Below are 20,971 nucleotides of genomic sequence, written 5' to 3' on the forward strand. Positions count from 1 at the left end.
TGTTGTTATGACTGAATAAAATTAAACTAAACTAAACTAAACATTAAATTTCTCTGCTAACCTGGTTTGGATAAGGGCATCACTCTGGGGAACTGCCTCCTGGAAGGTCTCAGTGGACTAAAAAAAAAAGACAAAGGAACAAAACATAAGGAAAGTTTCTTTGCATTTAAAAATACCATGTCACAATAAGTCATCAGCTTTTGAAAATTAAAGATAAGTTTTCTTTCAGACCTGATGAGGTCTTTGCAGAGCGGAGGGAATGGTTGTTTCTGATAGTGACCAAACACCTCGAAGACGATGGGCTGAGTCTTAATGTACTCCACGAACGACTTTGTCACCTCCACTGTGATCTGACAGACAAGAGAGGAAAAACAACTCAAACACGGAAACTTAAGACCACTGTCAGCAGGCCTGTGTATTGGCAAGAATCTGGTGATACGATACACATCAAGATAGAGAGGTTACAACTCAATATATTGTATTATAACAATATATTGCAATACTGTAAGAAAGGTGATAAGGTTTTTTTTTTAATCTAATTGTAGGAAAACTGTCACAGTATAAAGAACACCACAATGAGTACTTCTTTTAGTGCAATCCAAGAAAAGAAAGAAATATTTCCCTTATCAATAAAAATAAAAAACCAAAAGTGTTTGCAGGATTCTTTCAGGAAACAAATTAAGAAAAATAAAAAACAAACAGCATTTGTTAATTGTAAACATTTAAAAATCAATAGTGTTTTGAGAATCAATACAGTATCACAAACATAATGTCGCAGTATTGCAGTGTTTTTATATAATTTTACACCCCAAGTTGTCGGTAATATTTGTTAAAAACAGGTCTGAATGTAAAGTTCAATGTTTACATTTTGAACATGGTAAAATCCCAGCGGAGGTCCTCTGCCCGTGTTCTTCAGCGGCTCAGTGGAGAAAGCTTCGTCATGGCGGTGGATGAAACTGAAAAAGTGATGACATTCTATTAGATTGATTTTCCTTTTCCTTACATCAGGTTTACCACAACACAAACTGATTAATTTGGTAACTGCTACAAAACACAAACATTTACTATCAGCAATCTTTTAAATACATATTATCATAAATAAGAGCAGTGAGGACCTTGTTTTGTATTGAGATCATTTTTCTGCAGATTATTTGGTGCTGAAACAATATTATATGAGCTTGTATGTACGTCAGTTACGGGATGTATACTTGCATGCATTAATATACTACCATAAATTAATAGCCGAAATTCCAATTGCAAAAATACTTAAATGCAAATACAATACAAATATTAAGACATTTTCTGCATTTGTATGCATGTATTACAATAGTGACAATAGAGAGAGATCGTTGACAAAGACAACAGGCATTCAGTCAGAAACATACAGCAGACAGACCATATTATTTACTGAACTTCATTGGAGGAAACATGCTTGAAACTCACTTGAACTGGCAGAAGATGTCGGCGTACTCGGCTGAGATGCTGGACGCCTGTAAGACGGTGACTCTGAAGGTGAAGGTGCTGCCGATCTTCAGGTGGGACAGAGCTTTCTCTGGGGAGAGGTCCAAAGGAAGATCCAGACCCAGACCTGAACTCTTTACTGGGCTGCGGGGAGCTTCCATGACGGCTACACACAACAGAGGACGAGACACAGAAACACGTGAGCCTGGTATTTATTTTGGTTTATTTATTTTCGTTGTTAATTTAAAGATTTATGGTGGTTTCTCAAGGTGGCTAAGGGAATTAGTCTCAGGCAGACATATAGAGAGAATTCCAAACAGCTCACTGGGTCTGCAGGACAAATTATTAGATATATCAATTCCCATCAATTAACTGATATCCTTGTTGAGTGAAAGTTCTGATAGTTTAACCCATTTTTTCCTTTTTCTTAATGTAATAGGATGACATGGCTGTGTTTATGTCCAGTCTGTCTTTTTGTTGTTTTGCTTTGTGTATATGTGGGCAGTTTGTTTGTAAATGTTATTTTTTGTGATGAAAAAAAAACATAAAAAAAAAAATTATGGTGGCACTGATGTACCATAAACATCAGCTGGGATAACTTTGAATTATATTAACATGTGGTGTTTCGATGGGGACTCTTTTACCCTGTTAAGAATTGTTTATACAAAGAAGGCAGGGCTGCACAATTGAAATACTATTGAAATTGCAATATGGCAGAGTGCAATGTCCAAATTGGAGGATCTGCATTTTTTTGAGTTTTTTTAAGGTACAATGTGTCACAACATACCATTGTAAATCATGCATTGTGATGCTTCAGAAATGCAAAAATTACCATCCCCAGTCATATCTGGACTCATATCGCAATAGCTGACAAATCAATTGCAATATGATTTTTTTCTCTTTTGCATAATGTGCAGCACTAACAGAAGGACAAGTATATTTTTTTATTCCCTGCACAGGTTGTTAGCTCACCTGGACAGGTGTTGTTGTTGACTTCATCTGCAGAAATTCCTATCTCTGCGTTCTGTCCTTCTCCCTCCACGATTCGCAGCTCCTCCTGGGAGGTGTTGGAGTGGGACAGACCAACAGGACACGACTCGGTCTGGAACTGGTACAAACAGGAAAAAAATCAGCCTGGATCCCGTTTTCACCAAATATTAACATTCAAGAGCATAGATTGAAATTCTGACTCTCTTCCCTTGATCTCAACAGTTTATCAGTGTTTAAATTACATCTGACTTTTACTGGCTGCAGAGGACAACAAATCATCAGCCAGTTAGTACCTTCTCAAACTGTTTGTCTTCAAAGGAGATCTTGGCAGTGCCTGACTGCCTCACACCAGATCCATAATCAGGGGCCTCTTCATCAGCTAAAGGGAGACGAAACAGAGAGATGAAATGTCTTAACATCATTTCTTAATACAAAAGAACAGATACACCAACAGTGTCTGAATGTGTCTGATATGCAGCCTGTGATTGTACCTGAGATGGCCTGCACAGCCACTCGGAGGAAGCCTTTCACCTCCCCCTTCTCACTGACGATGGCCACGCGATGTACCAGGGGCACCGGGTACAGCAGGTTACTCAAATACACAAAAGCCCTGAAGGACAAAGTGATGAGGGGATTTCAGTTTTAACAGGCATGTATTGTGCAGTAAAAGGGTTTTAAACTTATTCTGCCTCCAGGAGGTAGTGAGGTGACGGACCTGCCGACCAGACGGAACCAGGGGAAACGGTCGTAGAAGGGGTCTCCTCCGGTCAAAGCGTGGTCACAGTCCTCCACAGCGCTGCTGGGGAGCTCTGCAGCACGGTCGTACATTTCCCTCATCAGGTCCAGCCTCTGCCTGCACGGAGCAGCATGAAAAAAAAAACCTTACTGAGGGTTTGAGCACTGTTTGAGAACAGATAGTAGTATTGTGCAAATTGGGATAATTTTTAACCTTATAGATTTTCTGAGTAACTTTAGGGAAAGTCTGTATTTACTTATTTTAAGGCAAAACTCCTGTACCTGAGTTTCTCCAGAGTCCAGTAATGTGTGGCTCCGTTCTTTTGGTCTTGCACTTCCACGGCGACAATGGTTCGGGGGAAAGGTCGTCTCTCCCTCTCTTTGGCCACACTGGGGGGCAGCAGGTCGGGGGGCAGGGGCGAGTAGAGAGTGTCTGTCAACAGGACGAACTGGAACTGAACCTGTGGACGACATGAGACAATAAAAAAAGAGCGAGTGCTTCTTTGCATCATATCCGCAGTATCAAATTAGAATATCACTTTTTCTTAAAATATGACTTCAGCAGGAGAGAATTTGTGTCATTACACATTAAATTCCTCAAAGTTTCTACCAACACAGCAAAGACGAGGTCTTCATTAAACATTAAGTGCCACAGATTTTAGTCAATCTGGAGACGTCCACAACAAAAAGTACTGTAAAATATTCAAAAAAGGTACCTAAAACTGAAAAAAGAGAAATAATGACAGGATACCTATGCATACCATATTCCATAGTGCTGTATAAGGACAATGCTATACCATCACAAACATCCCACCTTTTTCTTCAGCTCCACACTGATAGCATTGGCCTCTTTAAGGAAGATGGCATTGCCCCAAAGCAGATCCCTGAGAGAGGTGAACTGGTAGAAACGCCACTTCCTGAAAGCCCACAGAGCCAACTCGGTCTCACGAGGCGTCCACGGCACTGACAGGAACAAGACACATAATATGTGAGTACATTTTGACCAAATAAAAGACTGACTAAGAGACGACTGTTTGATGAGTCAGATGAAAAGTGGCAGTACCACCTTCCTCTTCAGGCTCCTCCTCTTCCTCTGGGGACTCTAGGTACCGAGAGTCCACTTGTTTCTGCAGCGCCTCCAGTTTACTCTCATAGTCCTGAAGGAAAACATACAGTCCAGGTAAAAAACAGAATGAGATGCTTCTGCATGCAATAAATACACATTTTTACTTTTTTTCTCAAGCACCTTAAACAGTAAATTACTGTACGCCTGTGCACTCACCAGCCTCTGCTGCTCCAGCAGATTACTCGCTTCTTCTCTTTCTTTGCGGTACTGATCCTCGAGCTCCTGAAGCCTGAAAGGGATTCAAAAATATGTATCTAAGAGAAGTGACGCTATCAAATGTAAGTTAATAATATTGTGTCTTCCACACACCTCTGCTCCATCTCCTGCTTCATGTCAATGCCCTGTTTCTCCAGCAGCTCTCTCTGAGCGAAGGCCCAGTCGACGGGCTCCACCGGCGTCTCAGCACACGGCGTCCTCTCTCGCTCCAAACGAGCCTGCTCAGGGTCATTGAAGCGAAACACGTGGCTCTTTCCCATGATGATGCGGTTCCCTAAAGGGTGCACAGAAAAACATGATTCTGATTTCAAAACACTTGTTCCCACATAATAATAATGTGACTTATCACTTCCTCCCGATACATTTCTCTGTCTACTCTCTTGCTACAGCTGCTTTGCTTTACACCTTTTTAAAACAAAATAATATGAAGCTTCACACGCACCAGATCGCAGAACAATGGGAGAGCTCACTCTCTTCCCGTTGACATACGTCTCAGCCCCCTCACACGGCTCCAGGATGACGCATCCTTTTCACAAAAACAATCTTATAAGCACCACAACAAAGTACTTCACACATATACAATATACACCAATGTCTGTTTTCAACATGTTACAACATTTATTTGAAATTGTAATTGTTAAGAGAGAGCAGCCAGCCTTTACCTTCTCCCTGAGGGCCCGTAGTGCTGCTAAATGTGCAGTGCTCATCTTTGATAAAATGGCCGCTGAGAACAATGTCTTGGCGAGTTTTGGCATTTTCACGGCCAACCCTGAGGGAAGATAAATTAATCCATATGAGACAAATTCACAGAATCAGTGCAGTATGTGAATTAAATCTCAAAAATGAAAAATACATATTTAAAAAAGAGAAAACATACTTGGTGATGCCGTCTTTGATGTAATACAGCAGACACTCTGACATCAGCGGGTCTTCGTTCAGATTCACCAGATGAGGCGTCTAAAGGGAAATCATGACAAATGTAGTGTTTGCGATTGGACATATGCTGTTTATGTATCAAACTACTGCGTAACAGTGATCGGTTCTTACCTTTTTCGGGGAGAAGACGCCCACAGTGCCTCCATCTTCCCTCATGGCAACACCCATCTCAGCCAGCAGGGCCTCTCTGCAGGAAGCAATCACACATGCTGCTAGCACGACTACAAATATGGTGCATTCCTACTTTCAGAGTCATCTCACAATCCAGCAATGTAATACAGTAAGTTTGTGTAAGTAGCAAACATACTTGCGCCCATCTGTGAGCCCGTGGGCCTGTAAGTGAGGTGTAGTCAGGCACATTTTTTGCTCATTGCTATTTTGAGAGTGATTATGCCATTGACTGAACAAAGAACAAAAACCTGGTCTAACTACAATTGTGCAGTATTTTCCTGCTTTTAAAAGAGCGCATTATTCAGACAGTAAGATGCGCCTATATGGGCGGTTCACAATGCAAGTACACTCTGCTTGTTAAGCGTACAGGGATGTGCGTATGGGCTGCATATGTGTAAGATATACATCATTAATGAAGAAAATAAGGACACCTGGCTTTTAAAGGTCATGGGAAATGACAGTGGTTGAAGTGAATCATACATACAATCAATTAAAGAACCGATTACAGCCCTGTTGTCCCTTTGCACCCGATTATATGCCTTATATATTATATGCCTAACAAAAGTGCAGTTGCACATGCCCTCAATGTGCTTGTGTCAATCACTGAACACCATGCACTTCAGAGCGTTCAGGCTCTCTATGTCCATATTCAACTTAAGCATCAAACCTCCAGCAAACAGTATGGTTGCAAGATATGAAGAAAAAGCAATAACTTTGTTTAACATTATAACTACATTAATTGCGATAAGTAACGCTATCATGTAGCCACGAATCACGTGTGACGAACCTCTCCATACGAATGGCTTCAGTACGTCGCAGCTTTTCCTCCCAGGTCTCATTGAGCTCTGCGATGATTTTCTCAGTTTCCTGTTGGCAAAATTAAGACAGACGTGTAAAAATCATACAAATTTAAATTAATAACCTCTCAATCAGTTCTTTAAAAGCCTTTTGCAACATATTTACTTTTTCTTTGATTTTCTAACCCCAGCTCACTTTATTTCTGTCCTCTAACTGATATCTAACCCCCTTATTTCCTGACTCCACATTCTGAATAACTTCAGCATTGTCCCTCCTACCTTGAGCCTCTCGATGGCTTCCTCGCTGGCTGGGCTGAAGATGCGGTCATGGAGGTTGCTGATGGACCCTGCACGGCTGGACAGCGCCGACAGCGACGGGGAGGGACTCATTCCTGTCATGGCATTGGACACTGCGGAGAGATCACCCCTTTGATTGACAGCCTGGCGATTATTCACAAAGTTCTTGTAATCGCACAGGTCTGCCAGAGAGAGAGGCGTCGCATGGAAGTAAGCAAGGAAGGAAGGAAGGAAGGACAGAAGGACAGATGGACGGAAGTACGGAGCAGACGCCGGGTAATTAAGGAGAAACATCAGGGATTGAGAGGAACACGCAGAGAAAATTATAAAAAAGGAGAAAAAAATAGGGAAACAACGGGAAGGAGTACAAAAAAAAACAAGAGAAAGCTCAAATAATGGATCAGAGAAGCAGAGGTCATTTGCTTACCAAAGCCATCGCAGACAGAGAGAGAAGAGCAACTCAAACTGATAGAGCACAAAATGCCAAATACACTGAAAGAGACCACATCTCTTTTTTCTCCAACACTGAAGAGACGTTCAACAAGCTCGCAAGCAAAAAGATATTCATCTCTACAATGCTTTTTTCTTCTTTTTTTGTCATGTTTTGCATGTCCAAATGTTTTTCAAAGGGTTTGGCAAAGCCTTTGGTAGGGATGCAGGCCTCTGAGCACCTGACTCACAGCGTCAATTAGCTCCACACACAGAGAACCAAAGAAAGGAGTTCCTCAGCAATTTAAAATGGCGTCCTTTTGGTCAATCCTTTCTTCCATGATCACAGGTCTCGTAAAAACAAAATGCATCAGACAGCATGCGTGATGCCAAAGCTGGCCTCAACTGTCTGCTTTCCTTTTTTTTTTTCACAAAATCAAAGTCAGACAATTCAGATTCTTGATGAACAGCTACACCCAGAGGAAAATGTTGCTGCTTTTCTTTGTCTTCTCTGAAATAAATCAGCTTCTTATTAGGAGAAAACTAAATTCTGATCTGTTTCTCCTAAACACCCCCTTTGGGAGAAATAAGGCACAAAAGAATAAATCAGCAGGAGTTCTTTTGCTGTGCTCATGGGCTTCTCAGAAGTGAGACAGCTCTGAGAATACACTGATTCGAAGCTGGAATTTGATCCTTGGGAGAGAATTATGAAGTTGTTCAGGCCAATTTAAAAGCCAATCAAGTTTTCTTTTGGATCTTACTGATATCTCAAGAGCTCATTATTTCAGACAAAAAAAGTGTAGTGAAAGAAAGAGCATCTTAAGATTTTGAATTCGACCTGAGACAAGAGGAAGGCTATTTCTCAGAGGCTGAATTTCAGATGACTTAGAAAACGGTCAATATCTTATATTGTTAACCCTTTGAAACCTGGATCGATATTAGTTTTTTTGTGTCGCATTCAGACACCTTTCACAAGCTTTTTGACCTAGTGAAACCTGAGCAGATTGGTTTGTTTTTTCTCTAAAACATGGGGAAAAAACTCAACGGCCGACTGGGTAAGAAATGTAACACAAATTGCAAGAAATCAGTAAAATATGACAAGAATATTACCTAAAAATAGTTTTTAAAAAGGGGAGGGTTGTTTTTTAAAAATATCTAAAAACAGGGAAAATGTCCCAAAAACTATATTTATAATAATTTTATATTTAAAATTATGTTGCAGAAAACAATATAATAAAATATATAAAATAAATACTTTTTTATCACTTTATCTAGGTCATTTAATTTTTTTAATTAAAAAAAAAATCTTTTTTTATTGCTTATTTTCAGCTGATGTGTATCTGTATCTTTTTAACAAATTGTTTGCTAAATTTTGGGCCATGTCTTGCTAAGTTGCTGGTTGCCTTCTTCGCCATGTTTCTGAAAGAAATCAAACCAATTTTCTCAGGTTTTAAAGGGTTAATGTATATTGTATGTGAAATCGAGCTCAGTTGTGTCTAGGAGAAATAGTCTGGACAAAGAAGATATCTTATTTTGAATTTTACTTTCCTCTGGGCCAAATCATAATGCAAAGCTTCGAAGTGAAATAGAAAATCTCAGCCAATTTAAAATTGTGTTATAAAAATGAAAGTATGACAAGGCTGGACATTTCAGATTAAACAAGAGAGAAAATCCCACATTACCATGAAAACCAGAATGAATGGAAATAAAAAAGGAGGCCATTTTACAGAATTCCTGAGAAAACAGTAACTCAATAATACAGCAACCACTGATTATCTATGGATTGCTCTAAATAATCATGTCGGGTAAGAATATCTTTAATTCATGCCAGTCTCGGGATTGTTAGTTTGGTCTCTGGTGTGGAGGAGGAGGAACGCTGGCTTGGGATTCATTTCTATTAGTTGCAAAGCGCAGGCTTGCAAGAGTAATACACACATTTCAAACCAGCGATGACGGGGCCGGTGCCACGATACGCTGATAGGACAGAGGAGAGAAGAGACTGAGTGTGAGAGACACCCACACTCCAGATTTAATTGCCATCCTCTGTTACATGTACAGTCTGAAAACAACTGCACAAAGGGTCTGAATTCAGGCAGGTGTGTGTGTTTGTGTGTGTGTGTGCCTGCATAAGTGCATTTTCTGTAAGTCATGTTTCTCTGCGACACTCACTCTCTATGATGTCTCCCAGACCCTGTGCGTACAGCAGGTCTTTGAGGCGAGCCACTTCCTCCTTCAGCTCACGCACCAGACGGTTGTTGGGGTCCTCATTGATCACGGCGTTACAGCGAATCTGTTTGGCTCGATCAGCATACCTGGAGGGACGAAGGTTATCAGGGTCAAGAAGCCATTAATTTGCAAAGCACGATTCCTAAGGCTCTGCATACTGAATTATAACGACCTGCTAATGACAATATGAGCCTAAAATGAGAGGGATGCTACTGTAATTTCTGTTGCTACAGAAGTGATGGTGCATGCGTTTGTTAAGGTGTTTCACAAACATTGCAAAGTGTGAAAAGGTCAGCAGGCATTTATAAGGTTACACAAACAGCGCAACACTGCCAAGCTACTCTGCAATATGGAAATGCATGCAGCAAAACACTTGCTCTCAAACTATGATACGTGAACCACAGATGGTACACGAGCTCCCTCTAGTGGTACGCAGGGGAATCACCAAAAATATATTTTTTAAAATAAACTGTTTTACATATATATTTATAATGCTATCAAAATGCCACTACATTTTGAATAAAACATTTAAACTATGACAACTGGGGAATGTCATTTAAGATTAGTTTTGCCTTTCCTGTAATTTTTTAAAAATATATATCAGTCTGCTACGTAGCTACGTACATGAACATAGTGGGTGTATATGTCCATGATCAGTTACAAGCAAAACTGTGAGGGAAAGATAGTAAGCAGAAGTAATATAAATGGTTTAACTCTTTAAAACCTGGATCTACATCACTTTTCTTGTGGTGCGTTCGGACACTTTTTGCAAGTATTTAAACCTTTGAACACTTAGCAAATTGGTTTGATGAGAAATGTCCCGCAAATTTCAAGACATTGCATTTTTTTTAAAGCTGGTGAAAAATTACTGAAATTAGATAAGATTTTATTAACATAATTATATATTTTAAATTATTTTAGACAGTTCTTATTTTTTTTTTATACCTTCTTTATGCAATTTCCTTCATTATTGTAAGCTCCAGTTATTTTTTGTTTGTTGAGGGGTTTTTTTGTTTAGGAGTTACATGCAGCAAAAGGCCAAGGTTGTAATCGCACCCGCGGCCACTGCAGCAGGGACACTGCCTCTGTCATTGGGGAACCCGCTCTACCAACTGAGCTATTGGGCAGCCCAATATTTTTCTTTTTAATTAATTAATTTATTTTTTCTCATTTCAGGTAATTTCTTTGTAACTTTTTACTAATCCTCACTGTTTTTTTTTTTTTTGGAATGTGTTGTTGAGTTGCTCATTGCCTTGTCCCCATGTTTTTGAAAGAAATCAGATCAATTTGCTCAGTGTTCAAAGGGTTAACCTTGTTCATAGTGGTGGTACTTGAGGAGCCTTATATTTTCAGAGATGGTACATAAGAAGTTTGAGGACCACTGACCTAGAATCAAATCAATACTCTTCAGGTTGAACATGTAAGTGTGACATTAAAAAAAAGTTGATTTTAAAATCTTTAAGAAGAGAAGTAGTAGTTTTTCTCACCGGAGGGTGCTGAGTGTCTCATCGTAGTTAATGTCAGCAGGGCTGAGGGCGGCCACCATGGCTGTGCGAGAGTTTCCTCCTAAAAGAAGAAAGTAAGACAATACATAAACTGACAGAGGACTTATATTTTATTATGGTAAAAGCTTAAGTTTATTATTATGTGTATTTACCCAAGTTCTCCCTCAGTAGCCAAGTCAGAACTGAATCTCTGTAGGGAATGAAACTCTCCACCTTCTTCTTTTTCTTGTTCTGTGCACAAAATAAACACAATTTATTCGCTGATCAAGTCAGAAAAACATTTTAAAAAATACAGTATAGATTTAATTTGTTGCTTGCAAATGTGTCAGCATTACTGACCTTGTTTGGCACTGAATCCTGATAGTTAGAGAAGAAATACCAGCATTTGTTAGGTGGACAACATAAAATATTTAATTTTTAATTCATTTTTGATGTGTTAAAAAAAACAACATACCAGTTCAGCCAGAGCAGATATAACTTTTCCCAGAGTGGTAAGAGATTTATTAATGTTTGCTCCTTCCTGCAAATAAAAGTCAACCTTGTTAAGTATTTGGTCATTTATTAATGCATTTTAAATTTAAAATATACCGTTCAAACAATCATTATTAAATTGTTCCTATCTCCTCCTCTTGTATGCAGAAGACAGCGTCCTCCTCTCACCTTCAGTCTGGTGCCTTTAGCTCCGGTCGAGTCGGCTCTCTCACTGCCAGCCAAGTCCACCAGGCTGATCTTGCTGACCTAAAATGACACAAGATATTTTCAAAATGAGATGCTCTGTATAAAAAAAGATCAAACATTCACCTCAGCTAACACATTTCACCTGAAACTGCACCGAGAGAACAGACAGTAAAATGTTACATGGGGTCATCAATCAATACAACACATTCATCAGATAACTGCACTGCAGACGGCCTCCACTCAGGTCATAAAAGGTGATAAAATCATGTCTGCCTCGTAGCACGTCCTCTAAGGCTGCTTTGGAAGAACAAGAATAAAAAACTGTCCCTCTTACTGATTTGTTAGTCTGTAAAACAGAAAAACATCATGTCCTGAGGTGATTTCTAAGGGAAGAGAGTGAGCTTTAACCTTTTCTGATGTGTTCTCCGTGTCCATGTCGTGCTTCTTTTGTGTGAAGATGATGTTGAAGACAGCGTGGGAGCGGCTGCTGGTCTCGTTCATATTGGTAGCAGCCACAGTCCTGAAAAAAGAAAACAAATACATATTACTGATACACACATTATCTGCTCAATTCATCATTTGTTCTTGCCACTGTTTTATTCATCCAAATCTCCGATCTGGGTATCTTCTCCATCCATCATCACATGCAGTTTTCTCAGGTCGATACCTGTAATTCTTTATTTAATATACTTTATTGCGATGGGTTTTTTTCAGAATCCTATGAATAATTTGTGCAAATCATTATTTAAAGTCCATGGCATATTTGCATGCATATTGTGTAAATTAAGGCATCATACATAAAGGAAAGTAACCATACACATACAAGAATAAAGAAAGCATAAAGAACAAAAATACAAAAATTGTTATCACCCTTATCTTCATTATTAATAATAACAAAAACAACAACAACAATGGCTATTATAAAAAAGAAATAAATAATAATAAAAAGGTGGGAAAATGTGTGTGTGTGTGTGTGTGCATGGCTGGGTGAAGGGGTGGAGAATAGTTCATACTTATCTAAAACAGTATGTACTTTTGTGTACATTGCTGTTAGGATATAATTTGTACCATTTCTTAAATTTGGGTCCCTAATTAAAGTAATTTTCTTGTAAAGAAAATGCTCTATTGTTGTTTTCCATGAATTTAGTTTTGGTGTGATTGGATTTTTTCCACGTCATTGACGAGGTCATCGTAACACAGTCCTGCTCTGTTACCTGGCCTTGTTACCAGAGTCCATCAGGTCCTGGATATCGTTGTACGAGGTGACGGCCAGTTTGGACAAGTCTTCAACGTATGGTCCCATCAGAGGGTGCTCTCTGACACGCAGGTTTCCTTTGTTCTTGGGATTGAGCAGGTCACGCACACGCTCACAGTAGATCTCCATGTAACTCACCTAGAAGAGGCAGACAGTTTTTTGAAAGCGGGTCGTGTAGTGAAGTGGAAGTGAATTTAGTTTTACTGTTTTATTCTCGGTTTTTTTACGCAGTTGTTGTTTTGTGTGGAGGCAGTTGCTGTTGTTGTTGTTTTTTGTTTATGTGAAAGTTCCAAATAACAAAATAAAATAATCAAATGTGATGAAGTACAAAATGGTTATTTTAAACTCTTCCTTAACTGAATTTACAGAACAATTACTGTATTGTGATATATACCGTTACCATGATATGAAATTATATATACTGTGATGAAAGATTTTGGCCATATTGCCCACCCCTGTGAGACACTTAACATAAAAAAGCCTCTAAATATGAAAAATGGCGAACATGAAAAGTTTCGTAGAGTCTGACATCACTCACCTCCACAGAGTAAGACATGCTGTTGTCGTTATTGCTGTCATTGATTTTGGTGAAAAGATCCTCACAAAGCTGAAAAAAACAAAAACCAGAAGAAAACAGAGCATTGTTGTCATTGTTTTGAGCAAATTTGCATCTTGGAAATATACTTTTTAAATATCAAAAAGACTAAACAAAGTTGTATTTTATGCTCATTGCTGGTCAGAACTGTATTCTGTGTGTAGTCTGCATTACCAGAGGTATGATTCCCTGCTGGTCCTTCTCCTGTCGTCCCATCATGGTGTAACTTTTTCCCGCTCCTGTCTGGCCGTATGCAAATATGCACACATTGTAGCCTTCAAAGGCATGGAGCAGCATCTCTTCCCCGATGTCCTTGTACACCTGTATCTGGGACGCATAGTTGATGTCCTCGGGCTGTAGAAAGAGAGGAAGTGGAGCAGAAATAAAGAAACATAGATAAGAGATGGCAAGTTATTAATTTTCTCACCAAAAATACACATTTTTATCATTTTTTAGTGACTTGTTCTACAGAAGATTAGTAATTTCCTTATCTGACAGATCATTCATGTATTTAATGCTGAGTGATGCAGTGATACTCACAGTGGTGTGTGACCAGTAGGAAAAGTCAAAGTTGAAACTCTTGTTTTCTTTCGGCTGTTTAGGGTTCAGGATCGCTAAAATAAAAACAAAACAGGAGCATCAGAAATGAAGTCACTAACAAACGGCATATTCTTCATTTCAGTCTATCTACTGTCAGTTTTTGAAAAGCTGCAGGGTGCAAACTGCGAAAACATTTAAATTCATAGAGATTTTGAATCTACATCTCAATGCAACACCTTTTCTCTGTCTCTCTTTGTGCATTTCCATCATGATCACTTCAATCCAGCTGTGTCTTTTCATCTTGAATATAGACAGTTTTTCTTCATTGTTTTGATGCATTGTTACAAAAAGAAGCACAGTTTTCAGAACAGATAACAAAAACATCAAAACTGTGTTTCCATTTGCAAAACAGTACATGCTCTGAAATGTATTGTGTTCTTCCAACTACTGACACAATACAAAATCACATTCTGTTGTCTGAAAAAAGAAAATGTTGTTACAATGTTTTTTCACTGGTAACAAGACTGAGAATACTGTGAGCAGAAGCCTCTAATATGAAATCTGCATTCAGTGTCTACACACACCATGTCGTCAGTGTGATAGTTGTGATGGAAAAGAAAATAAGTAAAAAATAAGTTTAAAAAAATAAGTATAGAACAAGTTTTTTTTTTTTTTTTCTAAATCATTAACACAAAGACCTAAACTGACAATCGCTGTCCAAAATGACATTTTGTTTGCAAAATGCTCCAATGCTCACAAAACATTTAAACATGCAACAAAAGCAAATATTTCCATTCAACAACACAACCTGCGAGCAAATTAACATGTAATTTCAATCATTCATTACACAATGGACAACAAAATACCAAATATAGCTAACAATATTAACCGGTACAATGTCAATTTGTGCTACATGCCTGTGCTATTTGTTGATACCACAGACTTTATATAAAGACATTTGACATTGTAATCACTGCACAGCTTGCAGGAATGCATCAAATTTATGAAGAGACTGTATCTCTCTTTTATGTGCTTATTTCTAAGTGAAATAATTGAACCTGAGACACCAAAACATGTAGACAGAGGGACCAGCCTGGTTGACTTCATAGATTTTGGCTAAACTGTGATCACAATGTCAATGATATGATTGAAAAGCTGAGATATTTGTTGCATGTCATTCCCTCTCTCATTTCCCCACTTCCGTGTCATCTCTCTACTTTCAGCCTTCAAGTAGCAGCAAAAAACAGCATCATCATATTGTTGAAATGAAAGCAGGGACTGCTGTTTGTCAATTAGTAACCTGTTTCAACATTATGATTTGAAATTCTCACAGAATGATGTGGCTTTGAAATACTTAAATAATTTCTCTCTTAACTTAGGAGTGAGAAATGACAAATACAGTTCAGAGAAAACTCATTATGTTACAGTTAGCATCAAAAGCAGCAGTTTAAAATGCACCACTCATCCTTTTTGAAGAAGGGAGGAGTGCGGTGCACTGGAATACCAAGCAAGAGCTGAGAGGGAGCAGATGCTCTCTCGGCTGGAAACTGAACCTCTGTATCGCCCCCTGTGGACGAGTTCAATACAGCAGCACATTTATATGCTGCTGAGAGGCGCACACGGCCAGAGAGTGACCATCCATCCATCCATCCATCCATCCATCCCAAAGCTAAACCTGCCTATTCTTCTGAGGAAAAACAGAAGAGGACCAGTTAAATAAATAACATATAGAACTTTTCTTTTTTTTTTCTTCTCTATTCGTCTCGCCTGCTAACTCAGTAATCCTAAAACAGGAAATCACTACTTATCAACCTATGAATTTCAAATGATTTGTGAACTGAGAATGATTTATGAACTGTCCAAAATGGTTTATTATTATGGATATGTATTTATTTCTATTTTTTCTTCTTTGTCTCTGTCGTTATTGACACACACACACACACACACACGTATAGCCTGTTAATCATTTGTTTTATGATATTGATTTTGGTTTTTTAACTTAAAAAATGCTCATAAGTAAATAAATACATGAAAAGCCGACCGGTGTTGGAAACTGCAAGCATTAATTTTAAGAGTAAGTGAAGTTATTGAGTTGGAATAATACAAGTTTACATTTTTGGTTCTAATGAGGTCAATTCAAACACAGACGAGTACAAAACACTCGCCCTTTCTCTTTCTCACATACGCAAACACACACACATACACACACAACACAGAGTTGCATCAGCTGACCCCACGTCTGGGCTCGACCAGAACAAGGAGGTCTTTTTGGTCGCTCGTATGATGAGAGCTGCGATGGTTGCTACATCCTACACACACTGACAGGCTTCAGGCCTGACTGAAGCTTTTGTTTCCTTCTCTGGCTGCCACGATGCTGCGTGCCTCCCTGCCCACTCGCTTGTTGCTGCAGGCCAAAGCTGCACATGAAACAAATAACTGAGGTCAAACGCTAAACTCAGTTCAATTTAGGTCGCAGGAATTTGATCAAAACAGCAGCAGAACGTTGCTGCACTTCTTTGGCTCTAAAGCCAGGACTTTAAAAGATGCATGACCTTAAAACTGCGATATCAGATTGTGTCATTTATTTATATGAACATGCTGTGATTCAGCTTAGCAGACTGGAAAATGACCTGACTAAAGCCCAGTCTAGAATACTACTATTTTTTAAAACATGCTCTATCATGTAAAACAATATTTACAATTATTATAATTATATATATTTAAAATTATGTTACGCAATTATTATTTTCAAGCACTTTGTTCTCGACATTTCTTCGCACTAATTTCTTGCTATTTTTGGGTTAATTTCTTCTTGTAGGTTGCTCATCGCCTACTTTTCATTTTTGAAAGAAATCAAGCCAATTTGCTCAGGTTTCAAAGGGTTAATTTTCTTTTTACACTCCTTTACTGGGTGTAAGGACAAAAAGCAATATCATAGAAACAGTGACGACAATGTTGCAAAACAAGGAAGGAACACATCACTGCAGTGTTTTATAGATTACAAACTCTATGTATTATATCATGTTTCTTGATGTGTGCATATCAATACAATTTTTCCTTTACGCTCCTATGTGTAGATTTTTTGTGGTATCCTTGTCTTATTATGATGTTTAGTTTGCAGAAATATTAAAGTTAAAATGAAGGTTAATGCATATGTGTGGCTTTCGTCCCTCTAATGCCTCTGATATGTTCTTATTTTAGAGATTTTTAGAAAGGGCAGATCTGCTTTAAAGCTGGGCAATTATTGATACTATAACAAAACTGTGATGTAAGACTGGCTATGGCCCTCAATTTTGGATATTCTCTAAATGTTCTATTCGCCCTTTAGTCATTGGACACGTCTCTCACTTCACTGTATAGTCCATTCTCAGTGTATGTGTGCACCGAAAGGCTTCAGTTTTCAACATGAAAAATGTCTTAGTTGCATATTGAACCTCAATTTGCTTGCAAACTAGTTGTGACGTCAGAAAATCCAGTCCATAGTGACATTTAAAAGACCAATTGATAAATCAACAAATTGATCAGCAGATTAAATTGATAATGAAAAGAAACATTAACGTCCCAACACGTGTTGAACTCAGATTTCAGATGAGCACAGAGAAACTTTCAGCCTTCTGGAGTCAAACTCTGCACAGACGTCATTCTGCACCGTGAAGCTCAAACATCCAAGTGAAGTAACAAAACGGATAACATTTAAAACCATGGCAGCTTTACCCAAAATAGAAATATATATTCATTTGAATTTCACGAGGCAAAGTTGGTTTCAACTTCACTTATTTTGCTCCAAATACAGTTTAAATAACGCATGTCAGCCATATAATGCGCAGAACCATCCACATTACTGCATCTCTCATCACCATGTAAACACTGAAGTCCACATTCATCAGATTTAATGACTTTAAACTCCAAGTACAGTAAAAGAAATGACTTGAATTTGTACTCACTCGTGGTGTTCCCTGACATCTGAATGATGCACTTGCTGTCCTTCGACATCTCTCTGGAGTTGAAGGGTCGGACCCTCACCGCCACCTTCACTGAAGCCGCCGCCATGTTGCAGGAGGGTGTGTGAGTGAGCAGGAGAGCTGAAGATCTGTGCGGCTACACAGACACGCACACCTGGCACCTGCACGGGTAGACGACGAGAGGGATTTAATACCAATGCAAGCAGAGATACATAAGATGCAGAACAAACTGGGCTCTATCTTTGATTCTTCTATTTGGCATTTTATGCATTTCTTTGTAACTTTAAGATGGGGGGGGGCGTAGATAGATAGAGAAAATAATTTAAAATGATAAACTGAATCAGCGATGCCTCTTGTTGTCATAATTAAATATTGAGGACAAGGCCTTGTTAGCCAAACCTAACAGCTCAGACTGAGACACATTCTCCATTTTCAGGCCCTGAATCAGTCGATCTGAGACACACAGCTCTTAAAACATGCTGAATAAAGGCTGGTAAATTATTTCACAGAAGGATCATCAGCATCCCTGCTATTCTACAGTAAAATGGCTGCTTATTCTTCGGGCATCATCCCCTGGCCTCATCCATTACGGCTGGAGGCCTTGTGATGAAACTAAATCTGCTTCTCCTCAAAGATAATAACACACATTCCTCAATGTCTAGAATTGGCTGCGGTGTTTTTCCACAAAATATTTACAATTATCAACCCCTTAAGACTGATGCTTGTCATTAAAACCCTTAAAAAGTGGCTTGTAGATTTCTCCTTTAGATACACTAGATAATTTAGGGGTTTCTTTTAACGGTATAATTGCTTCAAAGCAGCGTCGCGCACATCCATCTTCTCTCCGCCTCAATCGATGAAAAACACAATTCCTCCACAACATTATCACAATAGGCCATTATATGTGGATAAATAAGAGGATGACACGCATTCTCTGTACACATAAGGAGACATTTTAGGGTAAAGATTCATAAGCCATGTAAATATTGTCTCCTCCATCTTGCCTTGCCTGCCGCACCTCAAAGACAGGCCGCGTAAACAGAAACGGCACAAACACCAAACCATCAAACGCTGCGTCAGAAAGGAGGTCAGCGCACATCTGTAGATCCTAAATGACATTAACAGCTTGTATTAGATCAGATGTTTATCTAATTGATTTTGGGCTGTCGTTTATTCAAAGATGGATTTGGCTGTATTTTTTTAGACAATTGTTGACAGCGGCTGAATCAAAAATCAACCCTCCTGACGCAGCGTCGTTATTTACCGCCTCACATTTACAAAAAAGAAAAAGGCCTCAAAATGACCAACAAACACACGATAGTCCTCGCCAAGGCGTGACACCCATCTGTTCCGACGCTGTGCGGTGAAAAACATCTCCAACGAGCCGTATCTTACCTCAGCAACTCAGAGACGACGACCGCAGAGAGTGAATCCTCTGCCCATCCAAAACAGCGCCCGGATCCTCCGGTGCGTCTTTCTTGAATCTCCTCAGCAGACAGTATTTTTCCTCTTTGGTCAGCCTACAGCATCCTTTTCCTTGGCGCATCCATACATGGAGAATCCGCCGGGGAGGGAGAGTCAGCCTCAGCTTCAGCAGCAGCAGCGGCGGCGGCGCTGGGTGGGCTGAAGTGTTGAACGCAGCGGTGCGTCAATCACAGACAGGAGGAGGGAGGAGCGACAGCCGGATGGATAAACAGGAGGATGGGTGCGGGACGCTCCAGCGGCCCGCTGTCAGTCTGTCCGTCAGTCGGTCTGAAACCAGGGAAAATGGCGGTGCTGCTGTGCTATGGATGCTGGGAGGCGGTGATGACATCAGCAGTATCATCATCATCATCAGGCAGCTATGAGGCAGAGCGATGCAGCACAGAGACACAGAGGAGGATGAGGAGGAGGAGGAGGAGGAGGAGGAGGAAGGAAAGGCCTTACGATGGACCATAATAAACCTGAGAGAGACAAATATTGAGATTCACTTTATTTTTGCATCTTATCATATTAAAAATACAAAAATAGCAAAATGTTGGGTCTTGCCTACATTGTAACTTTTTTTAATTACAGTAAACTACCAGCAGCTGTATTTGCCAACATCCTGCTGTTATTTTACAGTCACTACCATGAATGACTTCAACAGTATTAATGAATAACTGAAATTATTACAATATTCTATAGTAGAAAGTGAGGTTTACTGTGTAATATTGGCTCAAAAAAGCATCACGATTTATGTTTTGCTGTAATTTGGAGAAACTGCATTTCATTACAACAAATTGCTGTAATACTACAGTATCATACAGTAGAATGTTAGTTTACAGTGTAACATTGTCTCCAAAAAGCCTAAAGTTTACAGCGTTTTACTGTATTTTTTAAAGAAAAATGTACATTACTGTTAAAATTTTGCCATATTTTTACAGGAATTATATATTAATTTTAAATATAAGCATTACTCTTTTATTTAAATTAGAAGGAGACAGGTTGATCTGGCCTTGTACATAGCATCCCATTTTGAGGACAATTGAACTGAATATTTGTCACTACATTGACAGTTTTATGACGCCCCCTGTGGATGAACTTGAACATACATGCTTCTCTCTCTCTGGCTGTCCCCTCCAGCTCCTCCTCCTGCTCTGTTTGGGCAGATTTTGAGTGTTCAGTCCAGTTCAAAGGCCAGTATGAGGGTAACTGTGAGTTGTTTACCAGTAGTGTAATTATTTACCCAGCCAGACTCACAGAGGGGCACTTTCTGGTGATCCTGCTAGCTGTGACAAAACAGAAAGGGCCAGAAATACAAGATTTTACTCAATTACTGACAAAAGCAAAATAATAAACATAAGCTCTTATGTCAAGAGCAAAACTTGGCTTTTGTTTCTTTGTCTGATTGTGGGGATATCTATAAAATGAAGCTTAATATACCTTATGTAAATGTTTGATTTGCCTGGTTTGGAGTTTAAGTGTCATCTGGACCTCTTGTAATCTTTAAAGGAATACTTTATGTGCAAACAACCATTTGTACATCAATTACTGTAACGTGCTTTGAAACAATCCAAAAATAGAGGAAATT

At 39.1% G+C, this 20,971-nt stretch overlaps 1 protein-coding gene across 5 annotated transcripts in view; it reads right to left on the minus strand.

Moving 5' to 3' along the window:
- Positions 1-19,825, minus strand: part of kif1ab (kinesin family member 1Ab) — a 34,891-nt gene extending 15,066 nt beyond the window's left edge. Inside the window, exons 1-33 of one of the 5 annotated variants that reach the window (XM_088085485.1) lie at positions 19,315-19,825; positions 17,902-18,080; positions 13,958-14,031; positions 13,592-13,771; positions 13,361-13,429; positions 12,782-12,960; positions 11,976-12,087; positions 11,550-11,627; positions 11,344-11,409; positions 11,229-11,246; positions 11,042-11,120; positions 10,872-10,950; positions 9,328-9,470; positions 9,094-9,132; positions 6,712-6,911; positions 6,423-6,502; positions 5,576-5,651; positions 5,406-5,485; positions 5,191-5,297; positions 4,971-5,054; positions 4,622-4,802; positions 4,469-4,541; positions 4,253-4,343; positions 4,001-4,149; positions 3,469-3,647; positions 3,167-3,304; positions 2,943-3,061; positions 2,745-2,830; positions 2,434-2,569; positions 1,444-1,627; positions 866-956; positions 232-350; positions 62-117 (exon numbers count right to left, since the gene is read on the minus strand). In XM_088085485.1, coding sequence (XP_087941611.1) covers positions 62-117; positions 232-350; positions 866-956; positions 1,444-1,627; positions 2,434-2,569; positions 2,745-2,830; positions 2,943-3,061; positions 3,167-3,304; positions 3,469-3,647; positions 4,001-4,149; positions 4,253-4,343; positions 4,469-4,541; positions 4,622-4,802; positions 4,971-5,054; positions 5,191-5,297; positions 5,406-5,485; positions 5,576-5,651; positions 6,423-6,502; positions 6,712-6,911; positions 9,094-9,132; positions 9,328-9,470; positions 10,872-10,950; positions 11,042-11,120; positions 11,229-11,246; positions 11,344-11,409; positions 11,550-11,627; positions 11,976-12,087; positions 12,782-12,960; positions 13,361-13,429; positions 13,592-13,771; positions 13,958-14,031; positions 17,902-18,007 — 3,451 coding nt within the window. In that variant the 5' untranslated portion in view covers positions 18,008-18,080; positions 19,315-19,825. The remainder of the gene's footprint in view (positions 1-61; positions 118-231; positions 351-865; positions 957-1,443; positions 1,628-2,433; positions 2,570-2,744; positions 2,831-2,942; positions 3,062-3,166; positions 3,305-3,468; positions 3,648-4,000; positions 4,150-4,252; positions 4,344-4,468; positions 4,542-4,621; positions 4,803-4,970; positions 5,055-5,190; positions 5,298-5,405; positions 5,486-5,575; positions 5,652-6,422; positions 6,503-6,711; positions 6,912-9,093; positions 9,133-9,327; positions 9,471-10,871; positions 10,951-11,041; positions 11,121-11,228; positions 11,247-11,343; positions 11,410-11,549; positions 11,628-11,975; positions 12,088-12,781; positions 12,961-13,360; positions 13,430-13,591; positions 13,772-13,957; positions 14,032-17,901; positions 18,081-19,314) is intronic. The other 4 variants (XM_088085482.1, XM_088085484.1, XM_088085480.1 and 1 more) reach the window with 4 other exon arrangements.
- Between the last annotated feature and the right edge of the window lie 1,146 nt (positions 19,826-20,971).

The sequence above is a fragment of the Plectropomus leopardus genome, chromosome 12, assembly GCF_026936395.1.
Source record: "Plectropomus leopardus strain MGB_pleo_1.0 chromosome 12, ASM2693639v1, whole genome shotgun sequence".
NCBI lineage: Eukaryota > Metazoa > Chordata > Actinopteri > Perciformes > Serranidae > Plectropomus > Plectropomus leopardus.